The 21,459-nt window shown below is 35.8% G+C and overlaps 12 protein-coding genes across 12 annotated transcripts; 5 read left to right on the forward strand and 7 right to left on the reverse strand.

Moving 5' to 3' along the window:
- Nucleotides 1–5: 5 nt before the first annotated feature.
- On the forward strand, nt 6–448 carry FDP41_010740 (uncharacterized protein; the record flags this gene model as incomplete). Its single annotated transcript, XM_044701071.1, has 3 exons — nt 6–63; nt 174–268; nt 377–448. 3 exons carry the CDS (start codon nt 6–8, stop codon nt 446–448), a joined length of 225 nt encoding a protein of 74 aa, XP_044567474.1.
- A 128-nt stretch (nt 449–576) lies between these two features.
- On the forward strand, nt 577–1,065 carry FDP41_010741 (uncharacterized protein; the record flags this gene model as incomplete). Its single annotated transcript, XM_044701072.1, has 1 exon — nt 577–1,065. The coding sequence occupies one exon, from the start codon at nt 577–579 to the stop codon at nt 1,063–1,065; it is 489 nt and encodes a 162-aa protein (XP_044567475.1).
- A 141-nt stretch (nt 1,066–1,206) lies between these two features.
- FDP41_010742 (uncharacterized protein) lies at nt 1,207–2,901 on the reverse strand (the record flags this gene model as incomplete). Its single annotated transcript, XM_044701073.1, has 3 exons — nt 1,207–1,692; nt 1,754–2,277; nt 2,388–2,901. The coding sequence occupies 3 exons, from the start codon at nt 2,899–2,901 to the stop codon at nt 1,207–1,209; spliced, it is 1,524 nt and encodes a 507-aa protein (XP_044567476.1).
- Nucleotides 2,902–2,975: 74 nt separating this feature from the next.
- Nucleotides 2,976–4,604, forward strand: FDP41_010743 (uncharacterized protein; the record flags this gene model as incomplete). Its single annotated transcript, XM_044701074.1, has 1 exon — nt 2,976–4,604. The coding sequence occupies one exon, from the start codon at nt 2,976–2,978 to the stop codon at nt 4,602–4,604; it is 1,629 nt and encodes a 542-aa protein (XP_044567477.1).
- Nucleotides 4,605–5,092: 488 nt separating this feature from the next.
- FDP41_010744 (uncharacterized protein) lies at nt 5,093–5,824 on the forward strand (the record flags this gene model as incomplete). The annotated part of the gene is made up of 1 exon (XM_044701075.1): nt 5,093–5,824. One exon carries the CDS (start codon nt 5,093–5,095, stop codon nt 5,822–5,824), a length of 732 nt encoding a protein of 243 aa, XP_044567478.1.
- Nucleotides 5,825–6,169: 345 nt separating this feature from the next.
- FDP41_010745 (uncharacterized protein) lies at nt 6,170–7,576 on the forward strand (the record flags this gene model as incomplete). Its single annotated transcript, XM_044701076.1, has 2 exons — nt 6,170–6,245; nt 6,471–7,576. The coding sequence occupies 2 exons, from the start codon at nt 6,170–6,172 to the stop codon at nt 7,574–7,576; spliced, it is 1,182 nt and encodes a 393-aa protein (XP_044567479.1).
- Nucleotides 7,577–7,748: 172 nt separating this feature from the next.
- FDP41_010746 (uncharacterized protein) lies at nt 7,749–8,660 on the reverse strand (the record flags this gene model as incomplete). The annotated part of the gene is made up of 1 exon (XM_044701077.1): nt 7,749–8,660. One exon carries the CDS (start codon nt 8,658–8,660, stop codon nt 7,749–7,751), a length of 912 nt encoding a protein of 303 aa, XP_044567480.1.
- A 108-nt stretch (nt 8,661–8,768) lies between these two features.
- Nucleotides 8,769–11,591, reverse strand: FDP41_010747 (uncharacterized protein; the record flags this gene model as incomplete). The annotated part of the gene is made up of 1 exon (XM_044701078.1): nt 8,769–11,591. The coding sequence occupies one exon, from the start codon at nt 11,589–11,591 to the stop codon at nt 8,769–8,771; it is 2,823 nt and encodes a 940-aa protein (XP_044567481.1).
- An 83-nt stretch (nt 11,592–11,674) lies between these two features.
- On the reverse strand, nt 11,675–12,595 carry FDP41_010748 (uncharacterized protein; the record flags this gene model as incomplete). Its single annotated transcript, XM_044701079.1, has 1 exon — nt 11,675–12,595. One exon carries the CDS (start codon nt 12,593–12,595, stop codon nt 11,675–11,677), a length of 921 nt encoding a protein of 306 aa, XP_044567482.1.
- Nucleotides 12,596–13,702: 1,107 nt separating this feature from the next.
- On the reverse strand, nt 13,703–14,768 carry FDP41_010749 (uncharacterized protein; the record flags this gene model as incomplete). The annotated part of the gene is made up of 2 exons (XM_044701080.1): nt 13,703–14,299; nt 14,571–14,768. 2 exons carry the CDS (start codon nt 14,766–14,768, stop codon nt 13,703–13,705), a joined length of 795 nt encoding a protein of 264 aa, XP_044567483.1.
- Nucleotides 14,769–16,516: 1,748 nt separating this feature from the next.
- Nucleotides 16,517–17,164, reverse strand: FDP41_010750 (uncharacterized protein; the record flags this gene model as incomplete). The annotated part of the gene is made up of 1 exon (XM_044701082.1): nt 16,517–17,164. One exon carries the CDS (start codon nt 17,162–17,164, stop codon nt 16,517–16,519), a length of 648 nt encoding a protein of 215 aa, XP_044567484.1.
- Nucleotides 17,165–19,085: 1,921 nt separating this feature from the next.
- Nucleotides 19,086–21,410, reverse strand: FDP41_010751 (uncharacterized protein; the record flags this gene model as incomplete). Its single annotated transcript, XM_044701083.1, has 3 exons — nt 19,086–20,381; nt 20,444–21,067; nt 21,192–21,410. The coding sequence occupies 3 exons, from the start codon at nt 21,408–21,410 to the stop codon at nt 19,086–19,088; spliced, it is 2,139 nt and encodes a 712-aa protein (XP_044567485.1).
- Between the last annotated feature and the right edge of the window lie 49 nt (nt 21,411–21,459).

Raw genomic sequence — 21,459 nt, forward strand, 5'->3', positions numbered from 1 at the left:
AAAAAATGTCAGCAACACTACAGTCAGCTAGGAAACAACCAGAATTTAAAATCGCCGTTGTTGGTAGGTCATTATTGTAAGATTATGTGCGGAATGATTACTCATCCGTATGAAATCGATTGCATACGATATGAATGCCACTTGTCAAACTTTTGATCGGAATCATCAAAAAGGAGGTGGAGGTGTCGGTAAGAGCGCACTCACCATCCAATTCGTTCAACACTTCTTTCAGCCACAATATGATCCCACCATTGAAGACAGTTATCAAGTAAGTGTTTGTTCTTCATTGAATTTCATAGTTTTCAATTTACCGAAAATTAATGACCTACCACATCTCTTCTTGATCAACAACAAAATATTTCAACATTTAATATAGAAACAAATGAAGGTGGATGATAAAGTTGTACAATTAGAAATTACAGATACTGCTGGACAAGATGAATTGTAAGTGTTTTTCTCTTCTTCCGATCGTTTGGAATGATTGTTTGCAATTTTCCAACAAATGTTTTTGGAAACTAAATCCTTTCAATTTTAGTATTGGTTTGTATTCATCTTTTTTCATGTAATATTCACAAAATGTTTGTTTTACACACAGCATTGCGAGACACTTACATGAGGAGAAATGATGGATTTGTTCTTGTTTTCGATCTTACTGCAAAAACCACATTAGAGGAACTTGTCAATTTTGTCGAAGGAATTAAACGTGTGAAAGAAGAAGATGAAAAATTTTCATCCATTCCATTTGTTTTGGTTGGTAATAAGGTCGACCTTGGAGATCAAAGAAAATTCACAAAGAAAGAAGTCATGTCTTTCATGGTCGATCGATTAGAGTTGCCTGAGGACACTCCTTATTTCGAATCGAGTGCTAAAAATCGAGTATTGTGTGATGAGCCATTTGAAGCCATGGTGAGACGAATGAGAAAATTACAAAAGAAAGCAAAGTCAGAATCTGAGGACGGAAATGTACAAACCTCTTCAAGCTCTGGTAAAGGTGGATTGTTTTCGAGTATGTCTGGAGCATCAGAAAAGGATCATGATTTGCAGACATTTAAGGAATTGCAATAAATCCAATAATTGTGCCGAGTATGTAATCTAATTGAATAATTTGAGTTTTTCTTTGGTTGACTCCACCTCAGTCGTTTCCCTTAATGAAAAATTTTCTCACACTGAGCCAAGTGATCTTTCTTTGACATTTTACAAACTCTATCAGTCATCTCTTGGCTTACTACAAGTACAAACAAGCTTGGCTTTTCCAACAATACCCTTCGTACTGATCACGAGTGCAGATTTTTCTGTCGTTGTTTTGTTGTCCCACTCACAAAGAACCAAATACTTGTGAATTGAAACTCCATCAATCCAATCAATAATGTTAAACGAGAAGTAACAATCCAAAATGTTTCCATCGACACTGCTGGGTTGAAAAGATTCACATGATTGTTCCTTATTGTATTTAATCACAAGTCCTATAATATGGTTAAAATTCTCCTTACAACAAAATTGTAATGTAAACTCTTCTTCGGTATCTAAAATCACAAAATTCCACAAATATTCAGTAAGTGTCTTTGCAGAATCCGCTTCAAAACTCTTGTCATATTGTTCGTAATTTAAATGACGTAATTTCCTGTGCAATGGTTCTACATTGCTCTTTTCAATTGCGTTATTATTAACGTTTTCAGAGGTGAAAAATCCAGCCTGTTCAAGAGTTTAAAAGAATCATGTTAGAACGACGTTAAACACTCATCAATACACTTACTCTACCAGTTTGATCAGACCAAACTCCATGAACAGTAATATCTAAATTGCATCCCTTTTTTCCTCGCATATTCTTAGAAAAGTTTTTCGATAAGGCCCATTTACCTTCTTTTCCTTGAAAGTCTTGTCGTTTCTTAAATGATTTATAAATCATCTTTCGCCCAAGCACATTAGTTATTAAATCACCAGATGGGTGCCAAATTTGAACTATATTGATATACAATCCCACAGAGACACCAAAGTAATAATATCTTGCTGAGTCTATATCGTCGAATTGATCCAAGCCAAAACATTTCCCTGTAAAAAATTCAATGTTTGGAAATCTTGTTTCAATGCTATGTTTGATGTTGACTTTCAGTGATGAAAAGTCTTGATCATTGAGAGAAAATATATTTTCTTCGGATGTGACATGTTGAACCGAGTTAAAACATTCTAAATCATTATCTAGAATGTAGGAATATGGTTTGGAGGCTCTTTTATCAGTTCCTGTATTAAATAGCCTCAATCCGTATAATTTTCCATCCACTTGAAATTATCATCATGATCGTTGTACATGCAATGAATCCATGTAATAATTTCATCATTCACAAAGTAATCTGATACTTTGGCAATATCCACCCACATGTTCAACCTACCAAAAACATTTCTCAGTAATTTCTTATAACTCACATCGGAGAAGGAAACTTGTTTTAGGGCAGTTTTAGTTAATTTAATTTTTCCAAACAAGCATGACTTCCAAACAGACTCAAACAATTTCAGATTTTTCAAGTATGCATCTTGGCATGGTGGAAGTAACAGATAAAACTTTTCTCTCCAACACTCATTGGCATCCACTAAATTCTTATAATACTTGTTCAAAGATAGCAACGAGAATAAATCCCGAACCGGCACAAAGGGCAACAACGAGTGCCGAAAAACTTCAATCGGAATCAAATCCAGACCACTTGTTGTTTTCTCAATAGTCCCTTTGGAAGCAGCAACATCTAGATCTGATCTTCCCATTTCTCTCTCGGTATTCCTCCCAACTGAACATTGAGCAATATTTGATCGGATCATCACTGTAGAACACTCCCTTTCATCATCCGATAAAGTACTTTCCTTCTTCTGCTTCTGTTCTGTTTCATTCGGTTGAGATCTGTTCTTTCCCATTGTTCGATTTTTTAATAACGTTGTTGCTTGTTACAAACAAGTTCAGCAGAGATGAATTCTTTTTTTTTAAAAAAATGTACATTCCTTCACCGCCACCATTGAATCAATTCATCATCAACAATCAAAAGACCTATCGAGCTCACTATTCATTACATATTCAAGAGTCACCTCCAGTATCGGGAAAAAATCATTTAGTACGAACGGGTCATAAATTGGTGAGATTTGATGATGAATCTGAATTTGTGAGTAAACGAATTCAAATCGCTGCTCATTTTCATTCAGGTGTGGATTGCGGAAAGGGATCAATGATTTTTATGGATCATGAAAATGCACTCACTCATACAAATACTTTGGTACAATTTGGAGGAGTTCCCGTGAGTGAGAATAGATCGAATATTTCTTATGCATGTGATGACATTTGGTATTTAATTTTGCCTTCTCATTATAATAACGTCACTTGTCACATTCAGTGGTGCAAATTGCAAATTCCAAATCATCCTCATAATTCAGAAAATAAGGCCGAAAAAAGCGACTCTGCATCTCTTGCATACTCTAAAAAATTGCAACGAATTTTTGTCATGACCTATTTCAACAAAATTCATACCTTGTGTTTGAAAACATTGACTTGGGATATCATTCGTATCAGTCTTCCCTGTAGCTATGCCAATTGTTTATATAACCATTTAGATCTCTATCTGCTTATATCATATTGTAGAGGGCAAGATGAGACTCATTTCGTTCAAGTCGATTTTAATCACATTGAAAAATCTTTAAATGAGAAATCCACACCAGCAATGGTCGAATTCAAAGAGTTGGACTGTACAATTCACAGAGAGGTCACAAGAGGTAAATTTCTTGCAGTACCAAACTTCTCAATTCTCTCTTCATCTGCGAAGGATATCGACACCACAAAAAATTCAACACAACAAGATTTCAATTTTTATATATGCGGAGGAATTAATAGCGCAACATCTATGGTGAGTGAAATTGAATCCATTTACCGAGTGAATGCATGCAATCAATCTGAAATCGCCAAAGATATTCATTTGGATTCAGAATTACTGTCTGATTCAAGGACGAATCATTTCATGACCGTCATTCCTCATTCCTCAACACAAGTCTTTGCTTCCAACCAAGAAGAGGAATTTTCACATGGCCATCATCACGCACTTCTCATTACGTTTTTTCACAAACCTTCAAAAAGCATATTATTTTACGAATATGACATTACTGCTAATTACAATGATGTGGAAATTGGAAATAGTATTACGTTTGGATCTCATTTGTACAATTACAAATATGGAACATTGAAGAGATTGGTTCATAACAAAATTCCAATTCAACTTGTCGTTTCGAATGCAGTCTTGCAAAGTTCATTGCGACCATTCCTTCATTGCTATGTGAATGAAAAAGAGGGAAGAAGAATTGCAGTGTTTGTAGCAAACAATCGAATGTTCTATTTTCTCAACTTGGATTATATGAATCCAATCTATTGCTTTCGTATGTCATGTCCAGACTTGATCAAGTTTTGTGATATTACTGTACGAACAAGAGTCAATTATTGTGAAAGTACTTGCAATGACCGTGTCGAGTTGAACGAAATCCCTAAACAAGCACAAGCTCCTCTTGGACATACTGAAAATGGATCACAAGGAAGAAAAAGAAAGTTTACAAATAGGAATGGTCATTGTGAGTTGCAATAATAAGGTTCTCGCTCTTTCGTATGAATTTAACATTTCTAACAATAGTTATGGATCTGATAAGGACATGATTTGTGTTGTAAATATGAAATTTCTCACCCATTCATACATTCGTACATTCACTCGTTGATACGCATGGAATTGTATACACTCAGATTATGAACTTGAGATGGTCTTAAAAGGTTCATGGATAAGGAGTGAAACAATGCACTTCATGCACTCCAATCTTATGGCATCATGAAGAGGAGAAAGGCTGAACAATGGTCGATTGCAACACATATGTGTCATGCTTTCTCACAGTATTGTGACAAGGAAGTCATGACTTTGAGAGCACGTCCTCTTCTCATAATATCCAAATTCAACAGGGATGTTTCTGTCCATTCTCCATTCTTCAATCAAATTCCTCCTATCCATGTTCTAATTTGAGTGTGCGAGTCGAGAAATTTATTATCTTCGCAATAATCCGAAATACAACAAAAAGAAGAAGAAGAATGAGTTTGTTGGTGACCCTTGGACTGGCTCAACCGGCATCATCATCACCATCACCACCCACTCTACTACTACCAAGTACGTTGTCAACCTCCAGTGGTAATGGTTGTGGTATGATTGGTAGTAGTTCGACGAATCATCATCTCCATGGAGCGTCGTCTTCTTTGGTGTTGTTGGGCAGTACTAATAGTAGCCGACCACCATTGGCTTCTTCTTTCATTCCCAAAAGCAATACATGTTCGACCATGGTTCTTCAAGATACAAAAAGCAAGGCACTTCCAAACAGGAGCACGACCGGGAGTGCTGCTTCTACTACTACTACTACCACTACCATATTCTCTCGTCGGAAGTTTGTTTCTTCTTCTTGTCTGGATTCCTGCAACGAAAGGAACACAACCTCCATCAACAATGGTCATCATGAAGGAGAATTACAACACAAACAGAAAAGCAGCAAGAACAACAATAGTTGTATTAATACAACGACCACAACAACAAGCAACACAAAGCATGGTATTCATCATTCTTCCTCTCTCTTTTTCAACAAACATTTAAAGTATATCGGCTACAAACTCCATGTCCTTCTCCTCTCGAGTATTCGATGGAGCGTGATGATTTTCTCGGGATGTATGGCTGGCAATATTCTCTCCACGTTCCTTCCACTCTTCTTTATTCTTTGCTTATGTGTGGGTATTAGCATTGTATTTGTTGCCATTATGAAGACTTTGGCACCTTAATGCTGAGATCTTGAAGAGGACCAAACATTCATCATGAAGATCTAGTTGTAGTGATGATGAGAGAGAAAGGCTTCTTGATGTATTCTCCCCATTCGTACATTCACTATTCGACCAGGTTGTAAATTTCCTAAATTTCCTTTTTTTCTATTTAAATTTTTTTAAATTTCAATCCAACTCTAACTTGTGTCAATCAATGATTTCTAACTGTTGTTCAATAATATTAACACTTACCTTTCCTTTGTGCTTGTAGTAATAAAAACATCAAGTCAAATTCAAAATGCTTTTTCAAAAGGCGATATTTAAGGTTTTCACCACAATAATGCTTTTAAGTTCCAAAATTAAAAAATGAGTCATCTTCAAGGGAATATCAGCACGTCGAATATTGTGCGTTCATCTTCGTCGGGAGTGATGAGTATGGATGGTACGTAGAAAATAATGATGATTTGTTGGTTTGGAGAGAATGTATCCATTTTGTTGTTGTTGTTATGAATGAATTTTTTTGAACGATTTGATGATGGTTTTTGAATGATGTTGTTGTTGGAATTTCATGTATGAAAATAATTGTTCATACCAATGACGATGCTGATGATAATGATGGAAAATAAATTATTCCATGATGACGATAACAAATTCGGAACATAAACAGATCACTCACCAGTAACAAATTCGCCAGCAGGAGCTTCTCCATTTCCACAATCCTTTCCCCCTTGTGTAGATATTCGGTCTAAATTCCACGAAATGTTAAAGAATAATACTACTGATTTGGCAGTGGTTGGAATTTCTCTTCTCACAAGCGTGATTGAACATAGCAAGGCATCTACCATGTTGGAAATTACTCATGAACTCAACAATGCGACACAAGAAATTCTCAGAGTGGCAAGAAATGATTTGAAGGATTTTCCACACTTCTTTTCATCTAGTATTACTCTCAGATCTGCCTGTGATATCTATCAGCGTTTTGTTACAAGACAATTTTTGGAGATTCAAGATTTTGGAGCGTGTAAAAAAAGATTGACGGAAAGAGGAAAATATATTCAAAGTTTAAGCGCTCAATCCAAGGAGAGTATTAGTGAATTATTTAGACCATTTTTCTGTAGAGACAATATGCAAATTATGCTCGTTGGAGGATATAGTGAAATGATTATTACTATTTTAGCCTATGTCACTACTCATGTGAATCATCAAAGTGCATTCCGTTTCAAGAGCGTTCTTGTTCCAGAAGGAAGACCTGATGGAAGCGGATATCGTATTGCTCAAGCTCTATCAGCTTATAATATTCCTATCACAATTATCACAGACGCCAGTATCGCCTATCACATGTCTAGCAGTGATCTCGATTTTGTGTTAAGTGGTGCTGAAGGAGTTGTCGAAAGTGGTGGCATTATTAACAAGATTGGAACTTACCAAGCTGCAATTTTGGCTAAGGAGCACAAAAAGCCATTCTATGTAGCAGCAGAGAGTTTCAAGTTTGTCAGACAATATCCTGTCAATCAACAAGACCTTATTGAGAAAATGGAAAATGGATCAATATATTATATCAATCAACCAGAATACAAGATGATTCCAGCACTTGGATTCTCAGACATGACCCAAGAGGACGTTCAAAACACATTACTGAACGAAAAATCTGTTCAAATCAGCAACCCCATTAGTGACTTTACACCACCAAAATATATTACCATGTTATTCACAGATTTGGGTATTTTGACACCAAGTGGAGTCTCTGATGAATTAATCAAATTATACTCATAATTCATTAAAATTTTACATTACGTAAAATTTCACACAAAATGAGAATTGCATGGTTCAATAAACGTGTGATTGTATCGAAATCATTTAAATGGTTGGGTGTGGTTACAATGATAGGAGACCATGTAGTTGTACATTAAGACTAAATCTAAATTGAGAATTCTTGTTGCCTCATTCAATCCTTTTTCGATTTATTGGCTTGTTCATCCTCAATTTGCCAACCCCAATTCTCTCGTTCGAAAGGAGGAGTGACATAAATAGGCTCACGACTCATTTTCTTAGCTGTTGAGATTATTGCGGAAGATATTAATTTGGGGTCCGTCTCATCGTCATCTTTATCAAAATTGAGCTCAAATGGCAGAGAAGGAACGAGTTCATCAATCATAGAAAATGCATTCCCTGCTACCTTAAAGTTCGAGAAGGAGCCGACCAATAACAGTTCAAGCAGAGGAAATCGCCACAATCGATCAATTTGATGATCATCCAGTAAATAATATTCCCCCATTGAGTCAATAAAGGCTTCTTCAATTTTTTGATCAATAAATTCAATAATTCTTTTTGAAATATCGTGTTTGGTTTCTATAGAAGATTGTCGAGTGTCTCCATTAACTTGATCGTGTTGTACATTTGAATGTGATTGTTCCAAGGTGTTTTTTGATTCACTACCATCCATTCTTCCATTATTATTGAATTCAGAGTTTTTTGCGTATCGCAATAAATTTGGTTCCTTCTGAAGTAAATATTGCAATTTTACAAATTTAGAAATTAAAATTTCATATTCCGATCGTGAAAGGCACGTTAATGTATCAACCACATCCTCTCTTTTTCTATCATGGTCATTATTCAATATTTCAACAGTATTGAATTCATCAAATACTTTGTCCGAATATTCACTGTCTGATGTAATGTTCAAAGCCTTTACACTTCCAAATCTTTTTTCCAAATCCCGAAATAAAAATCGACTCAATAATACATTGCCATTCACTGTTCCCAATGCTATTGGATCCTTCTTTGCCAAAATTCTTCCCTGAATGATCGGAGTAGAAAAATCCTTGTTGAATATTTCTGGAATGTTAATTTTCGGCATTTTTTTGTAATCATTTCATTTAATAATTTTAATTGAATGGTAATTAATTGAAACGAATTAAACTACGATTACTCGATTAACCTTGGATTAACTGAATAGCAATTTAGATTACAAAAATTCATCAATATCAATATTCGAAATCACAATGTCTAACAAATTCTTCTTCTTTCTTTTGTTTTGCATGTTGGGTGCATTCACATTCTTCACAATTGGTCGATCATTCTCATCGGTTGGAACATTCTCAATCGAGTGAACCACTTCCATTCCTTTAATGACTTCTCCAAAGAGTGTATGCTTATCATCAAGCCATGGTGTTGGCACAGTGGTGATAAAGAATTGAGAACTATTCGTATTGGGTCCACAATTTGCCATGGAAAGTTTTCCTGGACGATCGTGCCTCAAACTTGGAGAAAATTCATCTTCGAATTCTTTACCGAATATTGAGGTTCCTCCTGTTCCGTCACGATTATCATTATCACCAGTTTGAATCATAAAGTTCTTAATGACACGATGGAAGATACAACCATCGTAGTATCCATTCAGGGAGAGTTGTGTAAAATTTTCGACTGCTTTTGGACAAACATCAGGGAATAATCGAACTTGTATGTCTCCAAAGGAGGTGTGAATGGTTGCAATTTTGGCCATCTTTCCGACCTTTTGCTTGCTTGCCACAGATGAAGATGCCTCTCCAATGGCATTTGCAATTTCCATTTCTTCTTTCGATGGCTTCTCGTTGAAAATGTCTCTGCCAAAGGTGACACTAGAATTAATGTAAGCATATCGTTTGTGAACGGAGCCAGTCAACTCTTCATCTTCGGAGGGCTCTCGTTTGGTGAATAGATAGAAACGGTTCTTCTTGTAGGCAGAACAGAATAGAGTGGGATCGAAATATTCAAGTTTTGGAGCATTGGAGTCATCATTGGAATCTGTCATGGTGAATATTTGCGAAACTGCAGATCCTTCTGTTTTCTTAGCGTTGTTAATTTTTGAAAGCTCTGCTCTTGACATTTTGATAATGGCTTGGAAGAGTCCAATATGAAGAAATCGTTCAGTGCTTTCAACTTTTCCTAGTAATCTATCTACATGATCGGTTCTCAAATTTCTAATTTTGATTCCAAATATTGTTGGATAAATGATAAAGCTAGAACTTTCGTCAAAAAGAATGTTGGGAGTGACATGATAATCGCGTAGAGATGAGTTCGCTGTTGATTTGTTCGATGAGTGTTTGCTATCAATCAATTGCTCAATTTCATGTTCAATAGCAACTCGTCGACCAAAATCAAAGTTTTCCAAAGCATACATTTCTATATCTGTTGTTTCTTGCCTCAATTTTGTTAATAAATCTTTAGATTTTGTAATTTCATCAGGTGGTAACTGAGATGTTTCTGGAGAAGATGTTGCAACTTCCTCCAAGTGGCGAAGGAAATTTGGATTGGTGGCTGCTTTTTGTAGATTTTCTTGAAATTGTAGCGTTTCATCGTAATCCTTAATGAGCTTTCCTGAGAGGAAATTGAACACTCGAACATGGCCATCTCGGCACAAGACAGCAAACTTCTTGCCATCCTCAGAAATGTCAATGCTGACCGCATACGTTTTGGCCTTAGCTAACTCAAAGAGAGATGTTTCAGACTTGTATTTGAATGTGAATAAATTACTCGAGTGACCTTTTGGCAAATTCATGTAGTTGGAGCTTTCTTCTAGAGTTGGAAATTTCCCAGTATGTGGATTCCAATATTCAACTATGCCTTTCTCGTCGCAACTAATCATCACTCCAAATACAGAATTATATTTGCAACATGTAACTGGTGCTCGATGAATCATCACAGATCCAGAAACATTATATTTGTAAACGGGAGGCTTCATTGATGAGTCTGGATCAATGGGATCATAAAACTCAATGGCTCCATCCTCAAAATAAACACCAAGAAGAGTTTCTTTGGCACTGCCTTGTTTTTTAGAAGCAAAGCAGCACATGTGCAATTCACGTTTTGATGATTTTGCATCGTTCGACGACGATGAGTAAGAGATATTTTCTGATGAATCTGAAACGTCTTTGGAGAAACTAAACACATTGATCATGTCAAAGTTTGTCACATCATAAATCTTCAAGTCGTATCTAGACATGCTAGCACACAAAAGGCCATCTGATGACATGGTACCATATTTTAGAGGGCCCATTGCTGAAGTTTTGTGTGCCACAAAATGTTTCACAAATTCAATATTATCCATTGTCTTTCTCCAAAATTTTACATGACCATCTTTCGACATGGTAACAATAAAAAAGCAAGAACTTTGTGATGATCCAATTGCAGTAGCTTTTGCTGGAGGTGCCACTAATACAAAGCAAATATAATCTCGGTGCATATAAGACCATTCGTACATTAGTCCTTCAGGAAGTTGTTGTAAATGCAATTGATCAATTTTTTCTTCTTTTGAAAGCTGTTGTGATTTCACAGCTGTTGTACATGCTGCCTGTTCAAATTTTAAATTTTGTGTTGACTCTGTTTTTTCCGAAATTGGATGCACAACGTCATGATGAGAAGAGCTAAGCGAATTATTGTTGCTTGGTAAGCCGGTTGGTATTACTGGGCCATAATCCTCATCGTCATCTTCTTCCGTATTATCTTGATTTGTAATATTGTTTTGAATTTTATCTTGGGGTTGTTGTGCTTCCACATTATTATTCTGGAAATTATTTGGTATCATTGGCCCGTAATCATCTTCCTCTTCGTCATTGTTTTCATTCTCTTCGACAGCTCCTCCTACTGTTGGAACGGGCATTTGTTGAGCATTCTGCTTTTCAGCTTTTCTCTTTTTAACTTGTTGTTCATCATCCGATGATGAATAGTAGGATGAAGAAGACGAGCTGCTATCATCGTCTTCACTTTCCGATGATGATGAGTCTTCTTCCTTCTTTGTTTTTCGTTTCATTTTTTTTGTTTGAACCTGCTGAATGGTTGTCTTCCTCATCAATTCGTAAGGCTGCAAGACAATCTCAACGATCAGAAGAATATTTATTTGTAAATTTGAATTCTATTGTTCAAGCTATCAGCAACATATAATTCACCATTTCGAGTATTAATACAGAGACCAGTTGGGTTTTGGAATTCATTTGGACCATTTCCCTTTGATCCAAAGCATTTGATAAATTCACCACGGTTAGAGAAGACTTGAATACGATTATTGGAAGTATCACAAACGATAATATTTCCTGTCGGCTTGTCAACTGTTAAGCCTGTTGGATAGAGGAAGTCTGAGCTTGAAATACCCTTTTTGCCAAACATGTAAATAAAATCGTCTCCATTCTTTGAAATAATTTGGACTCTGTTGTTCTGATTATCACACACAATCAAAAAACCGTCTCGATTTGACACTGCAATGCCATGTGGAGAGCTGAATTGCATTGGGCCCTTTCCTTCTCCTCCAATATGTCTTATAAATTTGCCACCTCGTGTTAATAGAACCACCTTAGTATCACTCACAAAAACATTACCATTGGATTCATCGACGGCAATACCTTTTGGTTTCGCAAATATTTCTGAAGATTCAAGAGACCAAACGAGAGCATGGGTGTGCAAGCTGTATTTGTAGATTCCATTATTTTCACAGGAGACAATAAAAGTATCGTCTTTCTGATCTACTGCCATTGAAAGTGGCTTGGCAGGTGTCTCAATACTGTACTTGTATTCTTTTGTGAAAAGATCAAACGCTTGTATTCGCTTGTTTTCACTATCAGCCACCAACACAAGGTGATGTTCTGGAGAGATTTTCACATCCACTGGATTATTGAATTTTCCAGGCTCGTCCGAGGGCGGATGGCCTCCCATAGTTCCTGAATAGAGAAAGTTTAATCGGAAAGAAACAATATTCGTGGTTGATCGTTCAGCTTCGTGTTGAGCAATGACTTCTCTGGAAGGACTCAAGTGCATGGACATTTTTGTGATGAGTGTGTGTTAGTGTAAAAGTGGGAACGGTGATTACTGGTAGTGTTGATGGATGGATTGGATAGTAGTTGTATGATTATTATTAATAATAATAACTTGAAATCTCAAATAACAAGAGCGAGGTTCCTTTCTGTTCAATCAATTAGTAAGCCGAACGAACGATATGGAAATTGGATTTCGAGTGTTATGAAAGTTTAATATGAATCGTACTTTAATGATTGCAAAGAAGGAAGATGGTCCTTGTTGTTGTTGCTGTTGTTGAGAGGATGAATATATAGGTCGTGTTGATCAAAATTCTCTTCCGGTGTCTATGATGGCAAAGGAAAGAGCACTCAAAGGCTTTTGTGGCGAAGCAGAGAAGAGTTGTGCTTTTTTTGTGCTTGAAAATATTTCGGCATTTTGCTTCTGCGCCTCCATGAATGGGCCTGAGGAAGACAACAAATCTGCACAAAGGACAATGATTCTCTCCATTTCTTGAAGGCTGTATTTCGAGTGAAAGAGTGTTCTCTTGTGCTCTTGTGAAATCAGGGCAAGGTGATCACATGTGTATTTAGTACTATTTGTAAAACTATTAAATGCCCTCGCTTTGCCAATTAAAAAGAGGAAGAATGCCAAATATGAAAACGCGATTAATTTGTTAACATTTCACATCGGTGGAATATGTGACATTGAGAGCTCAATAATACTAAGACCAACGTTGGGAGGTGACAGATAATGGCATACAAACATACTTTTTTTGTGAGTCTGATCTCAACAACTACTTATCAAAAAAACGTTGTTCTTGGTTTGGATGGGTTTATATGTTGGGTTATTGTAGCTGTGGTTTTGGTTTGGGTTTTGGGTAGGTTTGGTCAATTCAACAAAATATGTTTATAAGCCATTATGTGTAATCCCCAGCGTTGGGAGTGTGGACATTTCTTGTGAAGCAGTAATTAGTTTAATTGTTTTGCACAATCATTCTCTAAGGTAACAACTTTACAGAACAAATAAACTACCAAAAAAAATGATTTCATGCTTTCGACAATGTTGAAACATTTATTCATCAATGTGAGCAAGATCGTTAATCCAATCTCTGTGTGTGTGCCTAGGGCATTCCAATTATTGAGCACTGCCTGATTTAAATTCAGTTGCACCACTCTCAACACTTGAAGCCACACTCGAATTCACCAAATATTGATCAAACCAATACTCATTCACCATTCTCTTTGATTTGGTGTACAATTCTTGTAACTCTCTCAAACTCTCCACTTGCTCATCAATCAGCTTTTGCAAGAAACCAGTCAATGCAAAATCACGCTGACTCTCTGCTACTTGATAAATGTATCGGATCTTATCATAGACCATTCGTTCCGTTTCAATGGCCAATTCAAAGCCTCTTGTTGTAACTGTTGCAATATTATTGGTACAACCAACAGTATCACAAGATGAGTTCTTCATGTTTTGAGGTGCTGCTGCTGCTGATGAGGCTTCTCCTCCAGTCAATACTTTACTAAAATCTGGAGGAGCTTGAATGGCAGAAAATTGAACCTTACCACCTCTACCGTTTTGATATTGGATTAAGGCATGAGCGTGTCTTCGTTCCTCGTTGGATTGAGCCAAAAAGTAGTTGGCTACTCCTGGCAAGGCTACTGTGGGTTGAGAGTAGTAGGTCCCCAAAGCAGTATAAAAGTAAGAAGCATTCAATTCATGATTGATCTGTTGTTGATGATGAGGATGATGGTAGTATTGAGAATGGATCAATCCGATGGAGGAAGAAGAGCAGTTGGAAGGATTTGCGAGGATTTTGATCAAAACACAACGTTGTCGGAAGATCAAGTTTAAATGTATTTTTGTTGTGTTGGGATCAAACGGCCCCAATTATTTTGTAAACAAATATTGCAGCAGCAATAACAAGAGTATACATGTAGGATTGAGTTTGATATTAATTTTACACAATGATGAGACTAATCAACAAAAGTATACTTACCTGTTCATTAACTAGTTGCTCACACTCACTGCTGTAATTGTATCGAATTTTGTTGTGAGGAGAAGTATTATCCAAAGTTTTGGAAGCACTTGATGAGAAGGAACGAGTGTTGGTTTTGAATGTTGTGGACAACATTACTGGATGAGTAATGCTGGAAGAGATCAACTTTGAAACTAATTTTGATCGTGCTAATGCCATTTTTTTTCTTGAGAATCAAGTGTTTGTTGACAGATGGCAGATGGGTGTTGGATTCCTTTGTTGATGCTGTGAGAAGAATCTTTTTACAACACACAGAGAAGATGTGAAAAATGTTAACACCATTTGGAGGTGGATCGATGTTATCCTTAATTCCAAATAATTCTAGTCTTCAAAATCATTTTCTTCAATTTCAACAGATTCAACATCAACGGTTGGTTGTGTTGCCACAGATTTTCTATAGTTTTGTTTTGAGCTGATGAGAGTAGAAGATTTCGAAATTCGAGATATTGAGGATATAAAACATATAATATTGAACCATGTGTTCTTCTTCATAAACTTTAATCCTCTTTCTTTTGACAAAACAATTATTCAATGATTCCCATGCTGATGATGTACTTCTTTGTTTACTGAACGGTATCTCTATTCCTCGCCCAGATTAATTGCATTCTTCTATTCCTCCTGTAATTAATGTATTGGAGATAATGGTCATTCCAAATAAGATTGAAAAATCAAAGGGTCTGGAAAATCCCGAGAGCTCCCGTTTCACAAAACGCTTATGAGGGGACCATCCAATCAAGATGCTCAATAAATCGAAAACCTTCAAAGACAAGAATAGATGTTTTGCTCTTGTAGACTCATTTACCTTCACAACTAGTTTTTTTTGTTTGAACAACAACCACTCATCCAACGATTTCAGGATCTTTTTGAATCATCTCGATCCGAAGAATGACGAGCCGTGAGATCAGCATCGTGGTTTTTCCCAGCCCTCCCTTTTATTAAGGTGATTTACAAATTCCTTCTTCTTTTTATGTGAATGTTGAACATGCAACAGGAGTGCGTTTGAACATGACGTAAAGACAGGCTATGTTGATCAACACAACAATAATATCCGAACTGTAAGTGTGTGGCTCTTAAAAAAAATCTAATTAGTTTATTGTTAGCACCACTGGTGCTGGTAAATCCGTGAGGATTGGGGTTTGTTTTTGAATTGGTTTTTTAAACCTTGAGTTTTCATAATACTTGATGTGACATTTACCAACTAGTAGGGTGAGAATTGTTTGGATTTCAGGCCAATTTTGGTAAATATTTGGTAAATTTTTAAAGTTGGGCATTTGAGTATCTCGAATCATTACTCCGTCATGATGAATAATGAAAACTTTCCTTCTTTCACAGTATCTTGATTCTTGATAATCGTTGAGGATACATTGCATTGATGTAATATCTAGGAATTTAGTGTAGAAAAAATCCCTAAAGCATTGAGTATTAGGGCAATAGTATATGAAATGTTTTAGAGTTCCGGGGCATTTACAGTGAGCGCATTGTCTTTCCTTATGTTGTTTGATATGGTTGCTTGTTAAGTTTCTCCAGATTGACCACTTAGTATTTGTGTCAATTTTAGATTTGATGAATTTTAGATTGATAGATGACCAGTTCTTGGTAAGGTGTAGACTGGAATTATCTCTATCAAATTGGCTAAACATTACATCATATCTTTTCTTTTGTATGGATTTTTTGATGTCGAAAATAATGGTATTAGATGTGGCAAGGATGGTTTGGTTCGAAAATAGCTTCTTAATGTCAAAATAGTTGTGCTCTTGAGCTCCTTTCTTAGCTAATTCGTCAGCTTTGATGTTTCCTTTGTTGACATGACCTTTAACTTTGATTAGTTGAATATTTAGATTGGATTGTTGAATGACCTGTTGATATTCATGCTTGAAGCAGTTAAAAATTCCGTTATAGGCTTTGTTTTACAAAACGTGGATGGATATTTCACTATCTGTGTGAATTTTTGCCTTAGATTTAGGTGGAAGTATCTTTAGTGATGTGAGTATTGCTGATAATTCAGCAACGTTATGTGAGTATTCGCTGTTAATTTTGTATGAGAAATCTTGGGTTTCTTGGGAATTGTTAACTTTGGCGGTAAAGCCGAAACCTGTTGAGTTGTTGAGATTTGATCCGTCAGTGTAAATAGTAAAATTCTTTCCTTTGAGTTTTGGAAAGATTTCGTCATTGTTAAATTGTTGAGGTCTGATCTTGTATTTCTTCATTGATCTGTTCATTTCCTTAAAAATCGAATTTTCGTGTTTGATTCCTTCTGAATATACTTCTCTAAGAAGTTCATTATCATTGTTAATAAGATACAGGGCTGTTTTGATTCGAATTTCATCTGCAAAGATATCGAATCTTGGAATACCAAGTCCGCCATAGGTGATTGGGAGGTGAAAATAGTTTGTTGGACTAGCATTATGCATGAAAATTTTCTTTCTTATTGCTTTTCTTACTTCAATGTTAATTCTATCAACAAGTGATTCAGGAATGTAATTTGTTCGTAAAATGTGTGTAAATAAGCTAGTGCATTTGGCAAAAATTACTTTCTTAATGTTTGTTATCTCCATTCTTTTCAGTGGAATATATTTGGTGAGAGTTGAAATTGGAGGATTCTTTTTTCAATATCTTCATTTAAAGTAGAGTCATCCCAAGGATAGTGTCCAAGTACTCGAAGGTTTTTGAATCTTGGTATAATAGTACCGTCTATCATTGGCTTCATTTTGCTTTTTAGTTGGGAGAGTGGTTGCCATGGATTTTGAAGGATTAATTTTTAGACTTAATTGGCCGAGCCATTTAGAGATATTATCAAGTCTTTCGTTATAATTGCAGTATCTGTTTGAAACTAAATTAATGTCATCAGCAAAGCAGAGCAAACAAATATCGTTAATATTAAGCTTGGTTGGTTTGATTGAAATTTTCCATTGTTGTATGCATTTGTCAATGATGAGTTGAGTAATACAATCATATATAAGAGGAGCTAAAGGGCATCCTTGTGGTATTCCTCTTGTTTTTGTGAATGGTCTAGAGAGATGGTGATCAATTTCTAGCTGTAATATTTGACTCTTGTATGAGTTTAGTATAAAAGTTTTCAACTCATCTGGAAACTTACAATGAGTGAGAGCTTTTTCAATGATATGATCTTCAAGGCTCTTAAAAAAAATGCCAGAGTCTGTTTCGGAAAAGAGTTCCAGCTCTATTGGGACATACACGTTCCGAAAATATATTCTCTACCTCAACACTCGAAACCCAAACCTTTTGCCGCTTGGGCAGAAAAAACGTTATGAATTACTCTTCCAAGATCCTACAACGAAGAACAGTGGAGAGAAGAATTAATTATCTTTCAGAATGTATTTGAGGGTTATTTTGAGAAGCTAGTTCAAGTGGAAGATTATAAGGCTAATGCGATTAAGGATTATTGTCCAATGCATGTCTTACCAACCGACATACCTGCCTTAAGAGTGCATTGTTATTCATCGGGATGTACTTCTGATTTATATAATAACCAAAAATCACGTCGATAATGTTAATAAAAGGTTCAATAATGAGGAACTCTCTTCTGAGAAAGTCAAATCTGTTCTATCATTCTCAAACTCATCAACCCATGAACAATCAGAAACCAAGAGGTTACTTAACGATAAATCCCAAGAGGGGGTTGTTGAAGATGATTTAGAGGGTGGAAATTTTGACATGTATTCACAACCAAAACATCATTCCATGAACGTTCGAAAAACTCTTTGTAACAAAGAACTTTATTCGAACGAGCTTTTGGTTAACTGTAGATTTGAAAAAGTTGTTTGTTTTATGGGATGTAAACTTCAACAGTGTACTCTTTACGGAGGGGCTATTATAGATTGTGAGTTGGATCAATGTGTTGTTGTTGATGGAGATGTGACATCATGTGAATTGTCTTATTGCAAAATTTCTTCCTCCAATTTAAATGACTGAAAAGAAATGAGCTGCAATATTTCAAACTCCGATTTAAATGGATGTATGGAAATGGGTTGCAAAATAACAAAATCCAATTTGAACGGGTGTAAGGTAATGGATGGTTGTAGCTTGATGGTTTGTCTGTTCACCAAGAATTGCCATTTCTCAAAAGAAGTCGATATTAATGGGCAAAAAACAGAACGATTTCTCACAAATAAAAACTGCTTCCTCTGGATTTCAAGCAAGGATTTCACATAAAGATCCGGAAGAATCAGGAGCCCGATCCCACCTGCTTTTGAACAGACTGAATTATTACAATTTCCAATTTCACTACGACTCATGATTTTCTGCATATTTTGTCAATTGACTCAATTGACTTTATTTCGATTGTACAACATTAAAAGAGTTTGGTTGAGAAACGAAAAATATTTTCTGCATATTTGTGCGCTTTGCTTAGTGACTTTTATGGTGTTTTGAAGGATTGTGGTGATTGAAGCAACCAATGGATGAAAATTTCAATTCGACAAATTTACATGTGAACACACAATTGACTGTTCATTCTCAATTATCCATCATACTCTTGTAACTCTTGTTCACATCTGGAAACCATGATTTTAAGATTTCATAGTGTGTATTAATGTCCGTGTTGCTCGTCAATAGAGTTTGGATGTTATCAGCGAGTCGTTGTTGAGCTTGATCGAATTCGTGACTGATTGGTTCTGGTTGGCTTAATCGAATGTTGTCGATATCGAAATCACTTGATGTATCCATTGCAGTATTGTGGTTACTTGTTGATGCTTTCAAAGACGTCGTCGATGAGGACGACAACTCCATGAGAAATGATAAACTTTGAAGTTCTGAAAATAGATCTTGATCGTCCTTAGATTCTTGTAAAAGTTTTGTGACTTGTTCGAGTGTCTTTTGTTTTGAATGTTCTCCAAGCTTCCAATCCGATTGTAAAATTCCGAGCATACATTGACGAATCACACTTTTTTGTGAAAGTGAAAATTGATCGAATGTTTTGAGAGATTTTTGGAAGTGATTTTTCGATTCATCAAGAGCATTGTTTCTAAGACAAAGAACTCCCTTAATAAATGAAATATAGGATTGGAAACTTTCAACCTCTCGAAGTCCATTTGTCTTCAAAGATCTCGTCAAATCATCCACATCTTTAAAAAGATCTTTTGTGGAAAATACAGACTCTGAACAGTTGAGTTTCCAAAATATTTGGAAAATTGTGGCCCACGTCACAAGTTGTTTGCTTGGGCAATTTTTGATGATAAATTCGAAATGTTGATTGCATGCAGAGTCAGCACCCCTCTCCTTGTCTGTAAAGAATAATAAAATTCCAATCAATAAATGAATGTTGTGCCTATAGGTGATAAATAAATCTGGAAATTGATAAATAAAATCAATGAGTTTGATCATGTTCTTGGTTGCTAGAATAAATTCGGATCTCGACAAATGAATCAAAATCATATCTTGCAATAGGTTAAATTTCACAAATAGTGAGAAGAGAGTATTGTCATTTCTCTTCTTATCCAATGCAAATCCAGCAGCATTGGCTAATTCCTTAATGTATTTGTCAGCTGTTGCAATTCCTTTGGTATTGAACCCTTCGGATTTTGCAAATTGACCCTGTGTTCTATAGTAAAGACTTGCAATGAGCCAAATCGTGCTAACGATGGGAGGAATTTCAATCCACTCATAGGTGAAAATTGCAGGATTTTTCGAATACACTTGCAGTTTGGCTACAGAATCTTGAATGGACTTTAGAATGGACTTGAATGAAGCTAGGTCACCCAGTGACATTTTATAGAGGCATGACATGATGAGATAGTTCAGATAAAGTAGAATCTGCTCGAAGAAAACCATTTGAGAAATATTTGTCACAACATGAGATCAAATATAAAACATACCACATCTGCATTGATAGGATTTTCCAAGAGTTTTTTTTCTTCATCGCTTCCCATTTCTACACCAATTTCTTCATGAATTTTTGTGAGATAGGTTGAAATGTTTTCGTTTTTCTTGTCCAATGTGATGGCACTCCAAGGTACGTAAACATGATCTTGCTTGATGGCCTGATAAACTCTAATGATGTAATAGGCAAGAATTCTCTTATTGATTGTTTTGGTGTTTTTCTGTTTTTCAGTTTTAAACAGTTCATTTTCTTCTTTTTCTCCTAAATCCAACTGTTGTTGAATTTCTATTCTTCGGTCATTCATAAAATTGTCAATCTCAAGAGTGTGAAGAAGTGCAATTCGAAAATAGTGACGCCATGCTTGCATACTCGTTTTTAAAGTTTCTTCATGTGTTGATGGGTTCTTCTTTTTTGAAATCATTCCAATAATACTTTCGACAAAATCAATTCCTTTCATATAGGCTTCACAAGCACTCGGAAATTCATTCATTTGAGTGTAGACAGAACCTAAACATTTGTAAATTTGAATTTGTAATGTTGTGATTTTGAGAGAAGGATCTAGATAATATACTTCGATGCTTGTCGTGACTTGTTCAATGATAGATTTTAACACCAAGCCCTGTGTTCACGTCAAATCATCAAAAACACATTAAAAAGAAATATTTGTTACATGTATATATTATTATTATACGTAATATACCATGATGGCTCTATTCTAATTATTACACATGAAAGACACCTACAGCACTCAATAAATGATTCTTGCAAGAATTAAAATTCCGAGTATATTTCAAATATATTTGCGAAAGTCGAACTCTTGTTTCAACTTCGTATAATCTCTCCCGATCAAATCCGACACTACTCAATAAACATTCGAGTGTTTTGATCGAATCAATGACTCGTCCTCCGCTGAGTAACTCCTCTGCAAGGCCCCAACACGAATAAATAATATTTTGCGCCATCGCCAATTTTTTTTTATTTTTCAAAAATTCAAATTTTTATTGGCGCGTT

The sequence above is a fragment of the Naegleria fowleri genome (assembly GCF_008403515.1).
Source record: "Naegleria fowleri strain ATCC 30894 chromosome Unknown tig7, whole genome shotgun sequence".
Classification (NCBI taxonomy): Eukaryota; Heterolobosea; class Eutetramitea; order Acrasida; family Naegleriidae; genus Naegleria; species Naegleria fowleri.